This window comes from Magnolia sinica, chromosome 10 (assembly GCF_029962835.1).
Source record: "Magnolia sinica isolate HGM2019 chromosome 10, MsV1, whole genome shotgun sequence".
In the NCBI taxonomy this organism is placed as follows: domain Eukaryota; kingdom Viridiplantae; phylum Streptophyta; class Magnoliopsida; order Magnoliales; family Magnoliaceae; genus Magnolia; species Magnolia sinica.
The window spans coordinates 26,545,805-26,558,974 of record NC_080582.1 but is presented as its reverse complement, the minus strand read 5'-3'; the positions used below and the strand labels follow the sequence as shown (position 1 = coordinate 26,558,974).

Here is a 13,170-nt window from a genome sequence, read left to right as displayed (position 1 = left end):
ACGTGTACCATGGATAGATGGATCTACAAAAAGCATGTGATATCAAGGTACGATTAATATCTTCATGGCCCACCCCTATTTTTCTGTCCACGGCATGTTCTTTGCATTGATGAATGGTATCGATCAAAAAATGCAGGCCAGGTCTTCAATCAAAATAAAATCCGAGAACTATACCCTACCAACCTCGAGTGGACCACACGACAGGAAACAGTGGGGATTGTACACCCACCGTTCATTCATGGGCCCACAAATGTTTCATGATTTTTGTGCTATGATCTATCAATAAATGGATCCAGGATTTGAACGATTCAGATTTGCATACGTATATACACGTGAACAATATTGGATGAGTACAATATATATGAAAAGAATATTTAAACAATTCACATTCCGCTAAATAAATCATGAATAGTTAGAATCATGTTATCTACAATTGATTGATGAATAATTGGAGAAGCGTGGGATACTGTAGCCCATTTACAAAATTGAAAAATAATAATAATCCAAATTGAAAATTATCACTTCTTTCAATATTCCTTGTCAATGTCAATGATATTGGATATCATTCTTCATTCAATCTTCCTTGCCCATTGCCATGATGATTAAAGAAAATCATAAAACCCAAGTGTTGATTTTCAGGCCCGTGATGAAATGCCCAAACTCGAACGGTATGAAAACGGGCACGCAAACCATTTGCTTTGACGAAAGAGGTCCACTTGCCATTCAAAGTATAGCCTCCTGATGATTTCCAATAGTTAAAGCGTGTGAACCAATCCCGACCTTGATGATCAAGGGTAACACATTCAATCCCGATACCTCTCTCCAACTTGTATCTTTGGTGGGACGTCAGTGCTGGAAGGAGGGTTTGGCTGATAGATGATGTGGGGAAGAGTAGACGATTTTGATGGGAATCAATGTCAGTAGATGTCAGCTCTTTGTCGAAGGCCCATATGAGACTCGTTGCTTTCAAGCCGAGGTGGGCTTCGATCCATCCGTGGGGATATGGCTTTTCAATGGTGAGCTTCTTGTTGTAATCAATTGACTTCTCTATCTTCTTGCTGTTGTTGTTGGAGTCATCCATTTTCCTCTTCTTGTTGTGGCTATTGATGATGATATTGTTGTTGGGTAGGGTGGTGATGGAAGAAGTAGAGAGAACATGAGAAGCAGAAGTTGCGACCTCTACTAACATCAGCAGATTGCTGAAGTCAGCATCCATTCTTCTCCAAGTTCTTATTGCAGTAAACCCTAATGTCGTGAAGAGAGAGAGAGAGAGAGAGAGAGAGAGAGAGAGAGGCGAAAAGAGAAGTTTGAGAGAGATGAATGAAAGAAACGAAAATAAGAAAGTTTTGAGAAAGAAGAAACGAAAATAAGAGAGTTCCGAGAGAATGAAAGAGTTTTCCAACTGAAAGATAATAGGAAAGATTCTTTCCATTTTCTTTTTCAAGAGAGTTTGGAAAGTACTGGAGGGAGTGCTGACGCGGATTGGATCCTCACGCTTACTCACTGGAGGAATGTTGACGCGGTTGGGATCCTCACGTTGACTCGAGCGAGTGCTGTTGGGCCCCACCATGATGCATGTGTTTTATCCATGCCGTCTATTCATTTGGCCATATCATTTTATGGGATTATCCAAAAAGTGACTCAGATCTAAGGCTCAAGTGGACCCCACCACAGGAAAAAATACCATTAAAATCTTCTTGCAACCATGAATATTCACGCGTGTGGATTGACTATCTGCTCACCGATGTGTAAGACTTTATTTTGATGAGATCCAACCGTCCATCAGCTGTACCACCCTACGTTAGTCCTCAATGCTGAACGTCACACTGATCCAAAACTCAAGTGGGCCTCACCGCAGGAAACAGTGTAAAATCTGCCTACATTCTCATGTAGTCGTTGCAGAACAATAGTTGGAAACTAACCGTTTCAACATTCCCGCAATTTCTTACTGCAGAAGTCATTTTTTTAGTGCTTAATCGCAACTTTCATATTAATAGCATGACACGTGTCAGGTGAATGGCTCCAATAAGGAGAAATCCTCCGCGACAGATGTTGTACGAAACGTGTACAATGCCGGATCAATGCAGGTCCACCATGTTACAGGTATTGTATTACATCCACTCATTGACGGTGAGCCTTCTCATGGTAGATTACTGAGTCCCAACCGTTCTCTACGGTTACTGTGGAAAGCCACTGATTAGACGAGTAGGGTCATCTGATCCATGTGACGTTTGAACCATTTCCCATTGGTACATCACCCTACCAAGCGTACCATGGACAGATGGATCTACAAAAGGGTGGTCCACTTACGAGCGGACCGCAGCCTTTTTCTTAGCCAGCTCATCAGTGTGGCCATCTGACATACCGATCGCATGTCTCGAATAGGCACGTGTGCAGCTGTAAAAGTGGGCATGATCCGAATAGTATACAATGCACTGTTTTGTTTTACGCAGGGTGTAAAACACCCTAGCACTGTGGAGCCTACCACGTTTTCTAATGTAATCAGCTCTGTCCATAAGGTAGGAACACTCATTTGAACCGTACATAACAAATAGAAATTCGACATTGAACTTGGATGCGCCACACCAATGGGAAGGAGCCCGAACGGGCATTTTTATATTGGTAAAATGGCAAAAAGATCGTGCGTGTGCTATCAACCATGGTAAGGTACGGTAATATCCTCGTGAGTCACAGCAAAGGAAGCATTGGGGAATGGAAATGCCACCGTTTATATTTTCAGGTGTCCACTGCATTGTCCCCATGACATCCACTCCAATGATCAGTTTTGCCAACTCGCGATAGGTCGTGGGCTCGTGAAACCTAAAACCAAGCATAACGCAGACTCAGGTGGGCCACTCCATGAAGATGGAATTCCACCACTGACACCTTGATGGATCTACCATATTCCCATCCTACTGGCTCGATTGAATCATACTCTTCATATTTAACCACCCGTTTGGTTCCTAAATTACTTAAGATAAGCTACTTATTTCACAATTAACTTATCTTAGTTTATGTTTATTAAGAAGATAAGTATATTTGGCAAACAACATACCCATTAACTTTTCCTCTCTTAATCTCTCGTTATGCCTCTTTTCAACAAATGATAAAACGTAGAAAAGCTTTAAAAAAATATTAACTGAAGTGATTATATACTCTTTAAGTAAAAAAGATTATTTATAGTTAATCATAAACCAAACTTTATTATATGAAATAAGTCACTTATCAACTGCTATAAGTAGAAAAAGTAACTTATTTCTCTAGGAGGTGTTTGGATTGTAAGTTGCTTAAGGTAAGTTACTTATACCACAAGTAGCTTATTTTAGTTTCTATTTATTAAGAAGATATATATGTTTACAATTTCTTCTCTCTTTCAACTCTCCTTTGCAACTTTTCATCAACTTATGACAAATGAAAAAACTATAAAAATATTGACTAAAATGATTAAGTACATTTAAGTAAAAAAGTTACTTATAACTAAACACAAATTACCAAGCCTACTTATCTGAAATAAGTTACTTATCTACTTTTGTAAGTAGAAAAAAGTAACTTATTTGGTGGTATCCAAACGGCCCTCAATGAGCAGTTCATTTTCCCTATGTCCTCCTCAGGAGGCCAACACTCTGATATGATCAGATGATCCCAACCATCCATCTTGTGGGTGCTACCACGTACCAGTTGTTAGAAACTTGCACTTGTAGGATGATTTTGGGCAAAAATATTTCTACTTGATTGTGCTAGTAAAATGCAAATGCAAAAGCACGTGGAGTCTCACATACCCGATGAGTGAATCCAACCCGTTCTGATGGTTCGTCCCACCATGAGTGAATCCAACCTTCTCGTGGGTCACCATGTGAATTAGAGATTTTTAATTGGTTGTTCATTATTGTAAGGTGTGCCAACCATGTTGGTTTGATGGGATCCAACACACTGCATCAAATGAGCCCACCATGATGATGAGATTTAGAAGAATTATACCTGTAAGTAATGTTTTAAATATCGACAATATCGGCAATATATTTAGTATTCCACCCATGTGATACGAAATACACATGTAGTACCGACATATCCCACATGTTCAATTCCGTGAACATTTTCAATTTTCGATCTTTTTTTTTTTTTTGAAATTATGTTTAAAATCAGTATAAAATGGTTACAAATCCATTAGTTCTTCATGTTTTGCATGATAAATCACAGAGCTAGATCTTTGATTTTAATATTTATTGGTTTTTCATGTTCTCCATATTATTGTATTTTTTTGAAATTTTTCTTCAACCAAATGTCAATTGAGACTAATTTCAAAATATTTAAGAATTTTTGATAAAATGATCTTCACATACACTCTAATTTCAAATTTTGAGTGTAGGTGATCTGATTTGGGAGTAATTAGAAAAAATTCAAAATTCACCCAATTTCTCACAAATTGCTTGTAATGTTGTACTCCAAACATAAAATCAAGCATGTATGAGGGTTAATCTACTAATTAGCTAAGTCTTTGTCAATTTTTAAAAAGCAAAATTATTTTTAATTAAAATTTATTAAATATTAATCTTTATCAAAATTTACATTCATCCACCTGTGAATTGAGACTAATTTCAAATTATTTAGGAATGTTTCATGAAATGATCATCACATATACTTTAAATGTTATGCATTCAATTGGAATATGGCTACATTAGTTCATTTAGACCATGCATAGCTTAGGACCCTATATAAGGAAAACTTATTATGTGCACTTCTTTTCTGAGATGTTATGATTTAAAAGTGTGTAAGGCCTTTTTTTAACAATCCCTTAAGTTTGATTGAAAAATTCGACCATTTTCTCAATGTTTTCTTATTTTTCTCAAAAAGTGTGATAAATTACCCGATACAAATAATATATCCCATGCGATAACCGATATGTATCTGTATCCCAATGATGTAATATGTAACGCGATACTGATATTTCGAACACTGCCTATAAAGTCATTAGGAATAGCCAACATGAAAGAAAACAGTAGACATCCACCCAAAAGCGTCAAAGTTTATGTGGTGACTAGGGGTGTCAATGGGCCGGCTCGGGCTGAGCAAAATCAAAATTTTGAATACAACCAACCCAGTCAGGCCTACCTTGAACAATTCAAAATCCATAGGCCTAGCCCATTGACAGCTCTAGTAGTGGCTCTTACAAAGTTTATGGTGGAGGGGTGCTTTTAGAATCGAAAGGATTAAAATCAATCAAACTAAAAGAAAGTTGATGGATTATAATTTCTTAACAATATGAGTGAAAACAACGAATTAATTAAGATTGATAACTAACAAGTTTCTCAAATTGACCACTTTCAATATCTTGGGTCCATAATTCACGAGAGTAGAAATATCGAGAAGGATTTTGCCAATAGAATTTTAGTTGGGTGGAAGAAATAAAAATGTGCCTCTAGAGTTTTATATGATCACTGCATGCCACTCAAATTGAAAGTGAAAATTTATTAGTTATAAAACAAGTCATATTTTATTGGACAAAGTGTTGGATATTTAAGAAATAACATGTCCATTGGATGAGCGTACCTAAAACAAAGATGTTTAGATGGAATAGTGGTAAGATGATGAAGGATAAATTAGATGTGAGACCTGACTTGAGTTCGTATGTATGCGTGTGTGTGTGTGAGTATGCATCTCGTTTATTTTGATCCCGCGACTCTCGGATAGTGTTTGCGGTCATCCTTAAGTTCGGTCAAGTAGACCCGACTCAGGTTGACCCGAGACCTATGCCATTTCAACCGCATCATCGGCGCGGTTCCAACGCCGCATCTCGCGCATAAATCCGATATGTAGATCAAAAGTTGTGTATATTTCATTATATGAGCATTGATCATGTGGCCCACTTAGGTGGAATGCATGTGGACCACCATCTCCCTTGGCACAAGTTCCAAGGTATACTACCCACACACTACACAAAGATCCATAACTAACACCACCAAGAGGCCTAGTCTAACCTACAACTTTGTAAACTCCTCCCTATGGTAATGATGGATTCTCTTACAAACCCATCATGGTCTCTCTCTCTCTCTCTCTCTCTCTCTCTCTCTCTCTCTCTCTCTCTCTCTCTCTCTCTCTCTCTCTCTCTCCTTATCTCTCCCTCCTTCTCATTTCTAGCTAGCAACCTTCCTCCAAAAATCTCCAAATTCTCCAGCCCCTTCCAAGCTAGATCTCTCCCAATCTAACCCTTAAAAACTCATCCCAACCATTAAAACTTCACCATTAGAGTTTTAGAACCCAAGTGTGAAAGAAGGAGGATAAGCTTTAAGGTGGGTGCTTCATCAACATTTTTCATCTCTTCTTCTTCCCTTTCTTCTCTTCTTTCTTCTACATGCATGGAAGCACGTAGGGCCCACCAATCCATGGTGGAGGCCTTACATGGCTCCTAGGATGAAGGCCAAGGGCCTAGATCCTTCACAATCCATTCCATAGTGGGCCATTTTCCATGGACCCACTATGATAATTTCTTCTTATTTCTTACATCACATGGGCCACCTATGCCTTTGTATGCATGTAGGGAAGGGATCACTACCATCAAGCAACTTATTTTGATGTATCTTGGCTTGCATATAAGTGTATGATATAGTGATGGAGTGGATTTTTGTGTGGGTGGCCCATTAGTGGTGGAACCTCCAACTTATGACCGATCTTGTTTCTTCTCTCCTTCCTTTCCCTTATCTTCTTCTGTACATTTTTTGATGATGTGTGACCCACCAAAGTAGGTCAGCAACATCCTAGGCCCCCAGCAAGATGGGACGTCCAAGCCCACCTTGATTGGACGTCCAGGTCCAATCATGCATGCATGGTTTGGATGGCCTTTAAAATGAATTTTTATGGAGGCTTGAGAGCTCTGATGGGTTTAAAATTTTGTAAACCTATCAGGGTGGACCCCATATGAGGAATCAGGACTATGAAGCTCTTGATTTATTTGCAAGGGCTGAAATATGGACAGCCTATGTTGCTGTCCAGATTTCATGCCCAGTTGGAACATGTGTTTTGAGTTACTGTTTAGACCTATTTGCAGGCCTTTTTATCCCAAATTTCTTTAGGAGTTTTGTAGTGTGTAGACCCCACTTTGATGTGGTATGGGGCCCATACCCTACCTCCCATGTTTGAGGCCCATGGGTTGGGCCAAAGATGGCTAACTGTCCAAAAATTTCTGGACAGTTCAGCAATGCAGTATGGAGAAAAACACTATATTCACCTGCCTTTTTGAAAGAAGTGGGCCACTCCAATGGACCCCACTTATTTTCCAGATGTAGGGCCACCTTTTTCCCTAATTTTCCAAGGGTTTGGGTGGGTCCAGGCCCACTCCATGTGGTCCCAAACATAGGGACAGATGCAATTCCAGCAACAATCCACCCTGAACAAGTTGGAATTCTGAAATTTGTTAAAATACTTTTGGGTGTCTAAAAATTATAAAAATTTACAGGAATGTAGTGCACTTATGGTAAGACCCACCTAACAAATTTCAAGGACAATGGATCCCTATACACACCGTGGCAAGGGCCGGACTGGCCCACCACATTGGGACATTCAAGTCAGTCTAATTTTCTGGACAGACTATTTTCTAAAAATAAATTAAAATAGTTATAGCTATCCAAAAATTATAACATTTTGTGGAGGTGTGTCTCACCTATGGAAGGACCATCCTGCAAATTTTCAGGGCCATCAGACTCCAGTACCGACCGTGGTGTGGCCTACAATTAAGATCAGTTTTGGGCCAAATACCCAGGCCCGTAGGATTTCCCACCATGGGACGCCCCTACCTTGGGCTGCTGGGCCTGCATTCCAACAACACGGCCTACTTGAAGTAAGTGTTGTATAGCCTCTTTCTTATCTAGTAAGACCCACAGTGATGTGTGTGAGCCATCAGGGATTAAATATACTGTAAAATAATTTTTTTTGTTGGATTCCAACCAACCCAAGAAAATGGGTGGGCTGGAATTTGGTAATGGGCCTAATATTACTACCCATAAGAGTTTATTCTTGAGCAGCATGGCCCACCAGATTTGAGGATGGATTAGTCAGTTATCTTACCATTTTAATTTTATTTTTGGACTTAATTAGTACATGATTAAAGGCCCATTCCAATTAGATTCTTCTTGGGCTAGTCTTCTAGTTAATTAGCTAGTGGGCCTTATAGCCTTGGTTGGGCTGAAAATTTTGATAGGCCCATTAGACCCTTGGGTCCTATATTTACCATGCCATTGTGATGGGTCTTATGAGCCAAATACTCAAGTAGTTGGGCCCTTTCTTGCCCACTATAATAAATCCATACTTGGGCCGAGAAGTGAGGCCCAACTTACTTGTGTTAAATATAAGGATTTTCCATATGTTAGGATTATGGGCCGCCCATTAGGCCCACCACAATGAGTGAACCCATGACCCTTATGGTTGGGCCCTAACCTTACTTAAAGGCCCATCAGGTTGCCTATGTATTGGGCTTAGTGTATGGCCCACTAGGCCATGGATTGATTTGGGCCTTGGACTTTTCTTTACAAACGTAGCAGGCTACCTTTTTGGGACCTAGTTGAATTAGACGTCCTCCTTGGCGGCCCTAAGGTAGGCCCATAAGGACTTAATAGGTGGTTGAAGGCCCACCTTGGACCTTGTTAGGCTCGTTTCCTCCTTGAGGTTTTAGGTCTCCCTTAGCTTGTGGGTCATCCCAAATTGTTGGGCCCCCACTACGAGAACTTCATTTCTCCTTAGAGTACTTGTCCATAGATCTTGTCCTTGTCCCTCCTTGGGAGGAGGAATACATTTTACAGGTAGCACACTTATATCATTGTGACCCATATGCATTATCTGTACGAATTAATTGCATTGTATGGTGGTCATTGAGGGACGGAGTTTCTCCCCTTGTGTACATTGAGTGCCTAAAGCTTGCGCATGATCTGTATGTGTGACTCATGCATTGACATCACATTTCATGATGATACCACCCTTGCTTTATCAGGGCCTTGCCTTCACAAGGACATTCGTAGATGGCCGTATGTGTGGACACCGAAAATATTACTTGAGCATACCAGGTGCATAGGATGCCCATGGGTGAAATTTCCAAAACTTTCATGGTACTAAGGATCTGTTCTAACATCGTGACTAAGTAGAAACTATGATCACACGAGGGCCTTATACCATTAGCCCGCGACTCCCACTATCATGTAGTCGATTGGATAGGGGAGTGGCCTTACCTGCCTGGTGTGAGGAGGCGTTGCTAGGCTGAGTCTGACCAACTCGTAAATGGGTCTGCTACCTTCAGGCCTTGTTGGTAATTGGCTATCCAAAGGCGGGTAGTGAGGTCTGTTATGTTTGTTTGATTATGCGGGGTCTGTAGAGCGACAGTCATTCAGCAACGTAATAGACCCCGGTGATTTCCTTATGATTGAAAATGTACTTGATATGTGATTTGGATATGAGCACTGGCATTACTTGCATCGCATTAGCATGGCTGTGTAAGCCCCTTCATGCATTGTCTTGGTATGGCATCTAATACTCATTGCATTATATTCATGATATGCCTTGGTAAGGCTAGTGATATTCTCTTGAGCATGTTTCTTTCCCTGTACCTCCTGTTATTCTTCTTTGCACCTTTGTCACACACTTACACCACCCTCTAAGCTTCTATAAGCTCATGCACGATTGATGCGTGCAGGAGACCCTAGGCAGGCGTCGTAGCAACAGAGCATGGAGTAGAGTTGAGCTTGAGGACTCAAGTGTTGCTGATTTCTTTCTTTTCTAATTACCTTATGTATATCCTTTTGGACCTGATGTAAGCTTGTAAAGGTTCAAATTCTTAGTGGATTTTGTGATGTGTATCCTTTGTTATTTTCAGATGTATTTGTTATGAATTTAGGTATGCTTGCATCAAAAATGATTATACTATTATGAAAATCCTCCTTATAGGATCCCAGGATCGGAACCTGCCTCATGAGCAGAGAATGGGGTACTATGGAGGCTGTTACAGCCAGAACTGGCCATCGGGTTCCTTCTGTGTCCGGTTACCGAGTTTGGGGTGTTACAAGAGTTGGTATCAGAGCATAGCAAGTAATTCTGGAATAATTCGAGATGACATTGCATGTTTGCTCAGAGCATAGGACAAGTAGTGTCCCGAGACCTTTCCTTTCGCTCTGTATTAAGCCTGTAATTGTCCTAATTCTTCGTGTCTTTGTTGTTTTGTAGACAATGCCACCTAGGCGTGGCACCCAAGGTCGCGGCACCCATGGTCATGGTGCCCGTGAACGAGGCACCCGAGATACCTGCCCTACTTGAGCACATCCTGCTCCTATTATTGAGGATCCAATTCCAGAGGTCCCGATCCATCCTGTTCCTCCAGTCGAGCCTGTAGTGTCAGCTCCTTTAGTAGCTCCAGTTCCTCCACCGATCCCCCCTCCTCAGTCTACTATTCTAGTTACTGAGGCTCCTACCCCGTCGGCCGCACCCGTGCCTCCACCTGAGGCGAGTGCTGCCCCTGCTTTTCCGACAGTACCTATAGGAGTCGAGCATTTTCACCAGCTGATGCAGCTTGTTGCCACTGTGTTGCAAACCCGTCAGCCTGCTACCGCTGAGGTTTCTGTGCATTCTGACCTACCGCGTGCTAGTGCGATAGCTCGAGAGTTCCGGCAGCATGATCCCTCGAGGTTTAGTGGTGATCCTGACCCTTCTGCTGTCGAGGCTTGGTGCACTGAGGTTGTGAAGATTTTTGACACTATTCAATATCCTGCGGATCAGAGAGTATCCTTTGCAACCTATCTTCTTCAGGGTGAGGCCCGTCACTGGTGGTCATCCGTATCTAGGATGGTTGGGCCTCAGTTGGTTTGGACATGAGAGGAGTTCGTAGTCTGTTTCGACCAGAAATTCTTCCTCGAGCACGTTTAGATCCAGTGGGTTATCGAGTTTGAGACCCTAGTTTAGGGAGATTTGACCGTATCTTAGTATGAGGCTCATTTCTTGGCCTTGTCTAGATTTACTCCTCATCTCACGAGCGATGAGAAGATGAGGGTCCATCGTTTTGTGACTGGTTTGCGTCCTGCCTTTCGCAGCCATGTGGTAGGGCATTATTTAGAGACATTCGACCAGGTCTTTCATCGGGCACTAGTTTATGAGGAGGACTAGGCTATAACCCAAAGGTCAAGAGAGCAGAGTTCCGGTGGAGACCAAAATAGGAGGGCACCAACCGGCAGTTCCAGGCAGCATCGTCAGCAAAGACGAAGGGGCAGATCAGGGTTTCAGCAGCCTGCGGCTCAGTCAATAGCTTCATCATTATCAGCACCGCCAGCCACTTTATCTTCTGGCCCATTTTCGGTGTTTACTTCGGTTGTGGACAGGCCGGGCATCGGAGGCGTGAGTGCCCTTTCCCTATTCAGTAACAGAGGCCACCGCAGTTGGCTCCTCCTCATCCTCCTTAGTAGTAGCAAAGAGCACAGCTTCCACCCGCCACTCCTAGGGCTCCTCCTCAATAATAGAGGCAGCCAGGCAGACCTCCTCAGCAAAGACAGCAGTAGCAGAGGCAGCAACAGTAGAGACAGCAGCAGCCGTAGAGGGGATATCCGTATGTCCGGCCCTTAGGACCAGTATGTATAGCAGCCCAGCAGGCACAGACTCAGGACTCTCAGTCTTCCAGGTTGCTTCCCCTACCAGCTCAGGGCCGCTTTTATTCTGTGCAGTAGGCGCCAGGCTAGGACCAGCAGTCATCGATCGGTGGAGTCGTTGAGGGTATTCTTCTTGTTTCTTCTTATGTTGCTCATGTTTTGTTTGATTCTGGTGCTTCCCATTCTTTTGTCGTCGAGCAGTTTTGCCAATTGACTGGTATTCCGTCGAAGTCCGTGTCTTAGGCCTTTGCAGTCTCAACTCCCATGGGGAAGTCTGTTGTGTTAACCCGTCGCTGCCCTTCTTGCCCGGTGTTAGTGGGCGAGATGTTCCTTCCTACCGATCTGTTCATGATGCCGATGTCGGGCTTTGATGTTATTCTGAGTATGGACTGGCTTACGAAGTATGGTGTCATCTTAGACTGTGTCGTGAGGACAGTCACGTTTCATATCCTAGGCTTACCAGTATTCCAGTTCATCGTCGAGCCCAGAGGAGAGCCGTTATCTAGTTTCTTGGCTTCAGTCATTGAGGATTTTATGGCAAAGAGTTTTGAGCAGCTGTCAGTTGTTTGTGAGTACTCAGATGTGTTTAAAGAGATCGTGAATTTACCACCGCGTCGGCAAGTAGAGTTCCAGATTGATTTGGTACCCGGTACCGCGCCTATCTCGAAGGCCCCCTACCGGATGGCACCGTTGAAGTTGAAGGAACTGCAGGAGTAGTTGGATGAGCTCTTGGAGTTAGGTTTCATTCATCCCAGCAGTTCCCCTTAGGGAGCCCCAGTATTGTTTGTGAAGAAGAAGGATGGTTCGTTACGGCTCTATGTGGACTATCGCGAGCTCAACAGAGTCACCATCAAGAACCGATACCTGCTTTCCCATATTGATGATCTGTTTGACCAGTTGCAGGGTGCACAGTATTTTTCCAAGATAGACTTACATTCTGGTTACCATCAGATTTGGGTCTGAGAGGAGGACATTCTGAAGACGGCTTTCCAGACTCGCTATGGTCACTTCAAGTTCTTGGTCATGTCGTTTGGACTGACCAATGCGCCCATCGTATTCATGCAGTTGATGAACGAGGTTTTCCAGTTGTTCCTCGATCAGTTCGTGGTGGTATTCATTGATGATATTCTTGTGTATTCGAGGACCCGAGAGGACCATGTGGAGCACCTGCAGATTGTGCTGGAGACCCTCCATGCCCACTAGCTGTATGCGAAGCTGGAGAAGTACGAGCTTTGGCAGAAGGAGATGAAGTTCCTCGGTCATGTGGTGACGAGGGAGGGTGTCGACGTGGACCCCTCGAAGGTTGATGCAGTACGTCAGTGGGGCCAGCCCACGAACGCGTCCGAGATTCATAGCTTCCTTGGTCTAACGGGGTATTATCGACGGTTTATCGAGGGTTTCTCCCGTATTACAGCACCGCTGACCCAGTTGACGCGGAAGTGCGTCGAGTTCGTCTAGAGTAACTCCTACGATGAGGCATTCACAGAGTTGAAGGATCGCCTCACGTCCGCTCCTGTTCTCACTCTTCCTGATGGGAGTGAGGGTTTTGTTGTTTTCACCG

General features: G+C 42.8%; 1 protein-coding gene across 1 annotated transcript; it reads left to right on the top strand.

Moving 5' to 3' along the window:
• Positions 1-10,203: 10,203 nt before the first annotated feature.
• On the top strand, positions 10,204-11,123 carry LOC131217450 (classical arabinogalactan protein 9-like). Its single transcript, XM_058212370.1, has 3 exons — positions 10,204-10,243; positions 10,328-10,752; positions 11,061-11,123. The coding sequence occupies exons 1-3, from the start codon at positions 10,204-10,206 to the stop codon at positions 11,121-11,123; spliced, it is 528 nt and encodes a 175-aa protein (XP_058068353.1).
• Positions 11,124-13,170: the final 2,047 nt, after the last annotated feature.